The following is a 10,502-nucleotide window of genomic DNA, read 5'->3' as shown; positions in this document are numbered from 1 at the left end:
CTTGTGCTTTCCATGAGCCTTGGAGCAGCACTGGCTGGAGACCAGGGAGAAACTGAGGCACAGGCTGCAGCCCTGGAGCCAGCACAGCCAGCCACATAAATCCCAGTCCATGGAAAAACATCATGCTGGCAGGAACCTGCCTCTCTTCATCCCAAAAGCCAGTCCTGCTTTCTGGCAAGGCCATTCCAACTGCACTGAGCATGCTGGACTCAACAGCACACAGGCACCTACCACCCACACACACTCCAAGCCTGTTTCCATTTTGTTTTCTTGAATTTTATTCCATTTTGCATTAAATTCTCGCTGTTTTACAGCCAAAATGACATAGCTGACAAAGAGTAACAGGAGGAACGACGATGTAGGAATCCTTGTCACCAAGGTGGCACAATCCAGTGGTACAGAGCTGTGGGGGCACATGGGACACAGGCAGGCACCAAGGTTACAGGTGACACAGGTGCTGTGCCAGTGAGAGCAGCAGGTAACAAGTGAGATTTGGGACTTGGCCAACAGCCCAGCGGAGCACCCCAACACCTGCCCTGAGCACCCTGACCCAGAGGCAGCTGCCCCTCCTTTCCAGCCCCAAGTCAGCTCAGGTTGCAGGTAATCCCTGGCACTCCCCAAAACAGCTGTTGCAGCAAGTTTTAAAGCCCAGTTCTCCTTTGGTTTAAGTGCAAAATCAAACAGTTCACATGCAGGTTTCATAGAGACATTGCAAAGGAGGTATGAGCCCCAGCTCAGCCCGGGCTGGAGTTAAAGGTCCTTCACTGGAGGAAGGATGGCTTTGGCAGGACCCTGGTGGTGGTCAAGGCTCTTGGGGAAAAGGTTTGTGGGCCTTTAGCTCTCATCATCCTTAAGCCGTGTCAGATTTAAGCAAACTGACTTTAAACATCTCCCACCAGTTTTTCCTGATGAGGAATTGAGTAGGACTCCCCCAGCCCTGCCTGCCTTGGTTTCTCTGCTGTAGCAGTGCTCATGGTGCCATGAGAAAGGTGCCTCTGCCTGGCTCCATTTCCTCTCCATCCTTTGGTGTAACAGCTCCCAGTCGTCCCCCAGGACACAAAAGGAGCATCCAGGTGCTCCAGCTCTGCTTCAGCTGCGGGCTGGTGCAGCAGGGCTGGAGGAGCCAGAGCTCCATGGAACATGGCACACCAAGGCTTTTCCCTTCCTGGCTCCCTGCGGTGTCCATGGCCAGTGAAGGACCCTGGACTGGGGACAATGCACCAGCTGGCACAACACAGTGAGGAAGCAGCAGATCTTGGTATCAGATTGCCCCAAAAAACCTGTTTAAAGCCCAGAGCTCCCTGCAGCCTTGCCCCACTCCCTGGAGGCTGTGCTAGCAGTGGATGCAGGGTGAGCACAGCTGTGCAGTGATGATGTGGCTGCTGCAGTGCTCCTGCAGCTTGCAGCACTGCAAGCACAAAAGGAAGCTCAGCTGCTCTGTGGGCAGTGGTGGATGCCCCTCCCAGGCCTGCCTGCATTGAGTAACTCCAGCATCACTTCCCCTCCAACCCCCAAAGCTCCTTCCCACTGTGCACAAGGTGCCAGGGCCCCTCCAGACATAAAGTAAATTAACACCCTCTCCCCCACCCCCCCAATTAAATTAAAATCAAGAACGAGGTGCTGAAAAGGGAGGAGGATGAGTCCCTCTGAGCACCAGGCTGACCCTCAGATGTGTGACATCCATCTGGAACACGACAGACACCTCATCCAGGGCATGGACACGGCCTCTCCAGAGCCAGACTCTCCTCGTTCCTACGATTGGTACATTCAATTCAACAGGTGAAGGTTTCCTTCAGGGCAGGCAGCAGCTGTTGGAGGGACCTGCTCATCAGATGCCACTGCCACTGTTCTGCTCAGCAGGGACAGGTCCTGCTGCTACTGCTTAGTGTCACATCTGTTGTTGAAAAGGTGTGTGATGATGCCCGGGTCTGCCAAGGTGGAGATGTCTCCCAGATCGTGGTCATTTTTGGCAATCTTCCTCAATATCCGTCTGGTGATCTTTCCTGTAATGACAGCCAAGAAAGGGAAGCAGGAGTCAGAATGCCTGAATGGTCTGGGTTGGAAGAGACCTTAAAGACCACCCCCTTCCAACCCCCTGCTATGGGCAGGAACAGCTTCCACTATCCCAGGTTCCACTCTCCATAAGCCCCATCCAACCTGGCCTTGGACACTTCAGGGGCAGCCCCAGCTTCTCTGGGCACCCTGTGCCAGGGCCTACCCACCCTCACAGGGAACAATTCCTCCCTTATGTCTATTTAATCTACACCTGCCTTCCACCAGTTTAAAACCATCACCCCTTGTCCTTATTTGTCCATATAACAAGTCCCTCTCCCCAGGAGTCAGGACCTCTTCAGCATCCTTGGCAGAAGTGGGGAGTGCCAGACCTGCACGTCCTGCTCACCCTGAGCTTGTACCTCCCCTAATCTGAGCAGCCCTGGACAAGCAGAGCAGGGCTGATCAACTTCCACTGGCAGGAACTGTCCAGTCCTCCCCAGCACCTGGAACTCACCTGAGCGGGTTTTGGGCAGGCTGGGGGCATACTGGATGTAATCAGGTGTTGCTATGGGCCCAATTTTTTCTCTGACTGCAAAAAAAAAAAGAGATTTTTATTGCAGGGATGAGGAGAAGCCACACATCCTTTCCATGACAGAAGAACAGAAGGTTAAGACACAGCTCCTGGGACATGTGGCAGGGCAGTGCCTGGGGCTGCTGCACCTGAGCCTCCACATGGTGGGAGGGGACAGCAAGACCTGCAATGCCAACAGGGCCAGAAGCACTGCTCCCCAACAGTGAGAGTATTCATTTTTTCACTCCCTCCATCTTCCAGATACCTCCCTAACAGCTACAACCAGCACCATGACCATTTTGATAGAGCAAGGATTGATTCAAATTCACTCTTGGGTTCCTCCAGAGAAGAAGCTGCCACAGGTTTGTTTCATGTATTCAGTGCTGCAGTTTGCAGTGAAACAAAGCTCCTTGAGAGCAGAGCATCCAGAGTAGCTCCCTAAAGAAACCCCTTTATCCTCTCAGGATGTCCCAGTCTGCCAGGGAGAGCCCTGCTGCAAACAAAAGCCTGCTGAGCACCCCAGTCCCTCACAGGGCTGCCAGCTCCCAGAGGCAGAGATGGCATCACATGAGCTGCCAAAGGCTGGGAGAACTAATTTTAGTCTTTGTTAGCCGTGCTCTGCAATCAGGAGGCACCTTGTGGCAGCTGTCCATGCTGCATTCCCCAGAGCACAGTCAAGCACCCAAGCCCTTAACCCCTCCAGCACCTGTCCTCCCCTGCCTGCTCCCCAGTATTTGGCTGTTGCTACCTTGTTTTCTGAGCTCATCTGCGAGGGTCTTGGTGAACTCGTGGCCCTCCCTCAGGGTCACAAAGCAGTAGAGGCACTCGCCCTTCAGGGAGTGGGGGTGGCTGACCACAGCAGCCTCGGCCACCGCGGGGTGCTCCACCAGGGCTGACTCCACCTCCGCCGTGCTCAGCAAGTGGCCTGAAAACAAAGGGAGACAAAGCTTTACAGACCTGCAGGAAGAGGCCTCAGGCTGTAAAAGGCCCTAAACTACAGATTTGAGAGCATCAGTTTGATGTGCTTAGGGAAGGACAACAGTTGGAGAGTGAAACTCATTTCTGCAGTGCTCTGGAAGCTGCCAGGTGTCACTCACCTGCAGAAGCCACCTCCCTCGGCTGTTCCCCTCCCTCCTTTCTGGAGCAGATCATGAACAGCTCACAGTGATGCCTTTCCAAGGCACAGGCAGAGGAGGAGCTGGATTTGGCAAGAGGAGACCTGCCCACAAGGTCAGCCAGAAGGTGCAGAGGAAGAGGCTGGATCTGCAGAGTCCAGGCTCCAGCCCAGTGCTGTGGGGAGGGGCAGTGACACTCCACGTCCTGGGGCAGGGCCACAACTCCGTCCTGCACACCTCTGCTCCTGTGCCTGTGCTCTGACCTTCCACCCCAGCACTGCTGTCACAGAAAGCCACGGAAAGTGGGCAACTCCCAGAATGATCAGTTGGAGGAGAATCAGGCACTGCTGGTCAGGTGAAAGGATCTAATTTGACCCAGGGACAAGTAAAGCAGCACCTCAGAGCCAGCAGGACACACCTGGAGGATACAGGCTCCAGGAAAGGAGGGAGGGAACTAGTAAATAAAATACATGGAAAATGATGGGCTGAGAAGCAGCTGAATCTCAAAGACTTGGTCGAGAGAGGTGAAAGAATCTTCAGAGCTCTGAGCAGCCTGATCCAGCTTTGAGCTGAGCCCTCCATGGAGCAGCAGGTTGGATTAGCAACCCCATGGTCCTGCCCAAACTCTGTGATTCCCTGTGGCCCAGAGATGCCATGACTGGTTACACAAAGTTCCTTCCCTCCAAGGCTTTGTCTCCAGGGAAAATGGTGCAGGAAGTCACCAAGTCACGGGCTTGTGTGTCCCTGAAATAACCCTGACCCAGAAACTGGATCCACCTTGAGGACAAGTTGCTGAGCAGAATCACAGGTGTAAAACCATCCCCATAAAGCAAGTGGCTTTTGAAATGGATGTAGAAATGTCACAAAGCAAGGTGTCACAAAGCACATTGGTCCCCACAGAAGAAAAAACTTCTTACCAGAAACATTCAACATGTCATCAATTCTCCCTGTGATCCAGTAATAACCATCTTTATCTCTTCTGCAACCTAAAAATAGCCAGAAATGAGTGTGAGGCAGCAGTGCCAGCCCTCGGAGCAACTGATAAGGGATTCTGAGGGCAGGACAGGGCAAGATTTCCACTGCTGTCCCCAGGCCCTGTGACCACAGCAGCCTGGACCCCCTTACCATCGCCTGTCACGTAGTACCCAGGGAACTTCTTGAAGTAAATGGTTTCAAACTGCTGGTGCTTTCCGTAGAGCGTGCGCATGATCCCTGGCCAGGGCTGCTTGAACACCTGGGGAGAGACAACACAGCTGGGGCAGTGAGAGCCAAAGCACAAACCCAGGTTTGCACCACGGGGACAGAGATGTCAGAGACAGCCACGAGCAGCACTCAGACACTTGCTGCCAGTGCTGATCCACTGGGAAGTCCCACCAGCTTTGGCCAGGGGGAAGGAGCTTGGCTGAGCAGTTGTTCCCATCCTGCCTTGCCCACATGTGCAAGTGCATTTAGTGATCAGCTGTAAAAGCTCCCATAAAGTTATGGCCTTGGAAGGAGTTCCTACCACCCAAGGGTGTGTGGAAGTGCATTTAGTGATCAGCTGTAAAAGCTCCCATAAAGTTATGGCTTGGAGGGAGTTCCTACCACCCAAAGGTGTGTGAACCAGAGTTAGTGGAGGAAGAATCACAACTTTTTTAAGGTTGGAAAAGTCCAACCATCACCCACATTCACCACTAAACCATGTCCACAAGTGCCACCTCCACACATTTTTTGAACTTCCAGGAATGGTGACTTTACCCCTTCCCTGGGCCAAAAGATGTGGGTGTTCTACCAGGAATGCCCCAGAGCTCACAGGGAATGGACAAAGATGATGGTGGGGAAGATCAGCCCTTCCTTACCAGGTAACCTTCTGTTTCTCCTTCCAGCTCTTCCCCCGACTCGCTCAGGATGGCAGGGACCACACCAAAAAAGGGGAATGTCTGCCATGAGCACCAGGGAGAAAGGAGAGATGGAGGTGAATCCCTGCATTAGACCCCCATCAACCAGAGGGAGTGGGAGGCAGGGCAAGAGCAGCTTTGGAGAGCTGTTGTACATGGGGCCTTGGGACTTTGGTCACCTCCCCATGTGCACCACTGTCCCCCCACCCCCTGGCAGGCTGCAACCACCCAGCCATGGCACAGACCCTGCTGAGGATCCTGGGGAGGAGAACACAAGTACTCACAGCAGAGCCTGGCTTCATGGGGGTGGCAGCAGGAAGGGGTGTCAGCATGTGGCCTCCCTGCAGAGAGGCAAAAACCAGTGAGTTTGGGCCGTGCCAGCCCTTCCCACAGCTGTGCCATCAGCTCTGGGAACAGCACATCCCAGTCAGGGCCACTCAGGGCAGGAGTGGAGATGGGCCCTGGGAAGGATATGGCAGTGGATGGGGAATCTGGGCACAGATTTGGAGCTGGGGGAGAGAAAGAGAGGAAGGAGAGCAGAGTTAGGAAGAGACCCTTTGGAGAGGAAGGTTTCTTCTTTTGGAGCCTGCCTGAGTTCCAGGACAGGAAGAGCAGGAGCACACCAGAGTTTCCTGGACAGGCCTAACAAGAAGACTCCCAAACCCCACAATGGGAAACCTGCAAAGAGGCCCTGCAGGGAGCACAGGGACACAGAGGTGCCAGGGACACCCAGCAAGGACTCACCGTCTCTGTCTGCCAGAAGGTGTCCACAATGGGACACCTCTCCTCTCCCACCACACGGTAGTACCACAGCCAGGCCTCGGGGTTGATGGGCTCACCCACGGTCCCCAGCACCTTCAGGGACTTCCTGCTGTGCCTGCAGAGAGGAGGGGGCTGCCAGGAGCTCAGCAGGCCATGGAGTTGTGAGCCTGCTGCACAGCAGAGCCTGTAGGAACCCCTGGGCTACCCCAAAATGGACCTTCCAGGTACAGGTCAGAGCTTTCTCAGCACTCTTCCACAGGGGAAGAGAGGACACCTGGGTCATTTTGGCATCTCTCACTCAACCCTGCTGTGCAAAGCCAATGTCCTCCTTCCACTGGACTGGCACTCACTTTTTGACAGGCTCCTCGCCGTACTTCATCAGCAGCCGGATGGCCGTGGGTGCTGTGTAGAACTTGGTCACCTTGTACTTGTCAATGATGCTCCACATTCTGCCAACATCTGGGTAGGTGGGGACGCCTTCAAACTGAGCAGGAGACAGAGCAGTGACACAGCTGCTCCTCACTGCTCCCCACCTGCAGCGCCTGCCCAAGCAGCAGCTGGACCCCAACACGTCCTTACAGGGGTAGCACGCAGTGAAACCAGCCCGGGTCAAGGACCCCCTCACTGGGCAGATGTCATCCCCCCTCATCCTAACAGATGTCCCCTGACACCCCCTTGCAGCACAGGCACTTGGGTGGCCACAGTGACACCGTCCCACCAGCCCAACTGACCCTACCCACATGGCAAAGGGCAAGAGGTCCAAACACTGTGACAGAACCACAACCCAAAGTACCAAGAACTCCCAAAAGGCCTCCCACAACATAACAGTGATTTTCCTGCTTGCATTTCCCTGGGGATTCTTGGGCACAGGTCTCTGTCTCCCTGATCTGTTACACTGCCAAGAGAGATACAGGCACAGGAGTTAAACATCAAGTTGTCAAACCAGCATCAGCAGGGAAAGCATCACTCCCTGATTGAGTTTTTGCATTTAGTCAGAGGAGCCCTGGCTCCATTGGTACACAAGGCTTGTACTTTTATTGGAAATAAACAGGGCAGCATTTGAAAAGTTTTTGTAGTTTGAAAAAGCCACAAACAACTACTCCCCCAGGAAGTCACCATGCCCTCCCTGGAGAGCACCACCCTTCCCCACAGAGCCCTGCACACCATCACAGAGCAATGCAGGGATGCAGCTCAGCAGCACCATCTCCCCCTTCCTGGAGTGCCAGCACCCAGTGGCACAGAGCACTCACCAACACGCTGGTGGCCCCGTTGGCCAGGGGGCCGTAGGTGAGGTAGGAATGGCCCGTGATCCACCCGATGTCAGCCGTGCACCAGTACACATCCTCAGCTTGGTAATCAAACACGTATTTAAAGGAGGTGGCAGCAAAAATCATGTACCCACCCACGGTGTGCAGCACACCCTGCCAGGAGAAGGCACAGGAAAGTCAGGGTGAGCTCCCACCATCACCCTCACCCTGCCAGGCCCAGCTGAGCATCGCTGAGCTCCAACAGCAGCTGAGCAGGAATGACCAGCACAGCCCCTTTCTAAGACCTCTGTGGCTCCTCTTCCTGCTGGGGCCTCCCAGCTCCCCCCTCACCAGCTCCCCCAGCTGAGGGGTGCCCAGGGCTCAGCCTGTCCCGTGCAGGGAGCTGGGAGCACACCTTGGGTTTTCCAGTGGAGCCGCTCGTGTAGAGGATGAAGAGCTCGTCCTCGGCGTCGCACCACTCGGGCTCACACTCTGTGCTGGCACCACGCATCAGCTCATGCCACCACGTGTCCATGGCTGGGTCCCAAGGGGTCTGAGGAAAGCACAACATTAGGAACAGGCTTGTCCAAAAACAAGAGAGGGGGGATGAGGAGCACAGCCCAAACCTTGCCCCCATCATGGGCCATCGGGGGGGATGTTCACAGCACAGCCTGCTGCAAACCATGCACCAGAGCTGCAGCTCCCACTCCCAAAGCTCCTTGTCACAGCCCACAGGCACAAGGAAAACCTTCAAACACAGTCTGGCTGCAAGACCGTGTCTAAAGCAGTGTCCAGACCACAGGTAATGGTGATGAATCCCCGTGGGTGGCAGCAGCAGCCAGGAGAGGCTGGCAGGAGCTGCTCTGGGCTGTTCCCATAGCCAGGCTCCTCCTGCCCCGTGAGGCTGCCCTGAGCTGCAGTCCCACAGCCAAGCAGCAAGCACAGCACCTGTCCCACAGCCACCTGGCCCACAGAACTTGTGGGGACCGTGATGGCAGCACAACCCGAGGTGAACAGCAGCACTCTGGGCTCACACTGCTTGGCCCTGCAGGCCCCCAAAAATATCTGTTCTCTGGGCTCTCAGGTAATAACTACCCAGGTAAGAAGTGACTGCACCAATGCAGAGCCAGCCAGCACTGGCTGAGTGAAGATGCCAGAACTGTGACAGAGCCACCAAGCCTGTGGCTGATGGGCTGAGGTCACCCTGAGGGTTATTGTGCCTGCCCACCTCTCCAGGGTGGTGGCACAGCTCAGGACAAGACTGAACTTCCCCTGACCTTCTCACCTTTCCTCAGAGAAGCCTGGGGGAAGCTGGGCAGGGAACATGCCCCAGCCTCAGCTCAGACCTCCACTTCTCACATCTCTGAGGGCAGGACCTGACCCAGAGCCCTGCACATTTCCTCCTCACAAAGCCAGGCTCACCACAGCTCCCTCAGCTGGGGTGCACAGAGAGAAGCCCCATGGTGACTCTCTGCAGCCCTAAAGATGTTCATGAGACATCTGGAGGCACTGGGACCCCACAGCCCAGCACACAGCTCCTGCACATGTGGTAAAGGGGACACCAGCTGCTTGACAGTTTGGCACACCTCAGCCCACTTGGAAAGCTTTCATGGACCCTCAGGCTCCTGGTTTCACCTGGCAAAGCAGTTTCCACAATTCTATTCCACCAGCAAGCTCCCAGCAAGGCACCAGGTAAACAAGCCCAAGGCTATCCAGCAGTTTTCTCTGGCACCATTCCTTGAAGGATCCCTGATTTGGCACCCAGGAGGAGGTCAGACCATGGCACTGTGTGTCTCTGCCTGCCTGCTCTGGGGGTCCAGAGGCCCCAGCTCTGGGATGAGGCAGAGCCCACATGCTGGGTCTGGAGATCCAGCTTTGCTACCTGTGGCCAGGAAGCTGCAGGTGCCCCCTGCCAGCCTCCCCACAAAGGGAAATGCATTGTGAGAGCTGCTCCTGACAGGCAGAGAGCCAAACCCTGGCCTGGATGCTGACACTGCATCCCCTGGGCAGCTCCCTGTGCCCAGGGCTGTTTCTGGAAGCACTGGTGGCACTGCCCTCACCCCCAGGCCGTGGGCAGCTCTGCCAAGCTGGGGGGGCTGTCACTGACATGCAGCTGCTGGCACCACGGTTAGGAGGGCACGTGTGGCTGGGCAGCCAGAGCAGTTAAGGGAGGTGGGGAGCTGCACGGGAAGCAGAAGGGAGGTGCCAAAAAGAAGAAGGCAGTGCTGTGTGTAAATACCTTGGGATGGAGTCTCTGTGAGCTTTCAGTCTTTTTTTCCTGTTAAAAATCCACAAAGAGGGTGTGAAATCTGGGAAGGGGAGTATCCACACCGGGCCCTGCAGGCAGGGAGCTGGAAGCCCACAGGCCTGGATGCTGGAAATCACCCTGGCAGGCTGGAAAATGCTCAGATCCAGGGCCAGGCCAGGAAATGACCCCTGAGCAGAAGCCTGCCCATTTCCATCACCTTCCCAGGGTACCAGCTGCCCCCAGGGCAGGTCCCCAAGGCCATCCCCTGCACATGGCTGGGAACAGAGACACAGAGCCAGCACACAGCCCATGGACCATCCAATAGCCTCACACAAGCCAATGGCACAGTAAAAATGCATCCACAAGGGAAAAAGTCCTTAATAAAGTATGGAAACAAGTAGAGTAAAGAGAGCCAAAGGCTAAGAGACACCCTCCAGCCTCCCCCCAGAACATTCTGCACAAAAATCTCACTTCACCTACTGCAACCAGCACAGGGACAGGCTGCCCTGCAATCACCCTGCCAGGGAAACCTCCCACAGAAAGGCTGCTCTGCTCTTTTCCCATTCATTGCATCTACCCTGCCCTCACAAGAGAAAGGGCAGAGCAGGCCAAGGAACATGGCCAGGCTGTCAAACAAAGAGCAACACCCCAATAAAATTAACACAGCTGAACGAGGGAAAATAACTC

General features: G+C 55.4%; 1 protein-coding gene across 2 annotated transcripts in view; it reads right to left on the bottom strand.

Moving 5' to 3' along the window:
- Nucleotides 1-251: 251 nt before the first annotated feature.
- The window catches only part of ACSS2 (acyl-CoA synthetase short chain family member 2), a 31,239-nt gene continuing 20,988 nt past the window's right edge, over nt 252-10,502 (bottom strand). Inside the window, exons 8-19 of one of the 2 annotated variants that reach the window (XM_039728105.1) lie at nt 9,807-9,845; nt 7,983-8,120; nt 7,571-7,741; nt 6,671-6,804; nt 6,303-6,435; nt 5,843-5,899; nt 5,520-5,600; nt 4,807-4,915; nt 4,599-4,667; nt 3,315-3,491; nt 2,510-2,584; nt 252-2,003 (exon numbers count right to left, since the gene is read on the bottom strand). In XM_039728105.1, coding sequence (XP_039584039.1) covers nt 1,876-2,003; nt 2,510-2,584; nt 3,315-3,491; nt 4,599-4,667; nt 4,807-4,915; nt 5,520-5,600; nt 5,843-5,899; nt 6,303-6,435; nt 6,671-6,804; nt 7,571-7,741; nt 7,983-8,120; nt 9,807-9,845 — 1,311 coding nt within the window. In that variant the 3' untranslated portion in view covers nt 252-1,875. The remainder of the gene's footprint in view (nt 2,004-2,509; nt 2,585-3,314; nt 3,492-4,598; nt 4,668-4,806; nt 4,916-5,519; nt 5,601-5,842; nt 5,900-6,302; nt 6,436-6,670; nt 6,805-7,570; nt 7,742-7,982; nt 8,121-9,806; nt 9,846-10,502) is intronic. The other variant, XM_039728106.1, reaches the window with a different exon arrangement.

Source organism: Passer montanus, unplaced genomic scaffold, assembly GCF_014805655.1.
Source record: "Passer montanus isolate IOZ18808 unplaced genomic scaffold, ASM1480565v1 scaffold64, whole genome shotgun sequence".
NCBI classification, from domain to species: domain Eukaryota; kingdom Metazoa; phylum Chordata; class Aves; order Passeriformes; family Passeridae; genus Passer; species Passer montanus.
Note: the sequence above shows the minus strand (reverse complement) of the source record. Positions and strands in the feature narration are given on the sequence as shown.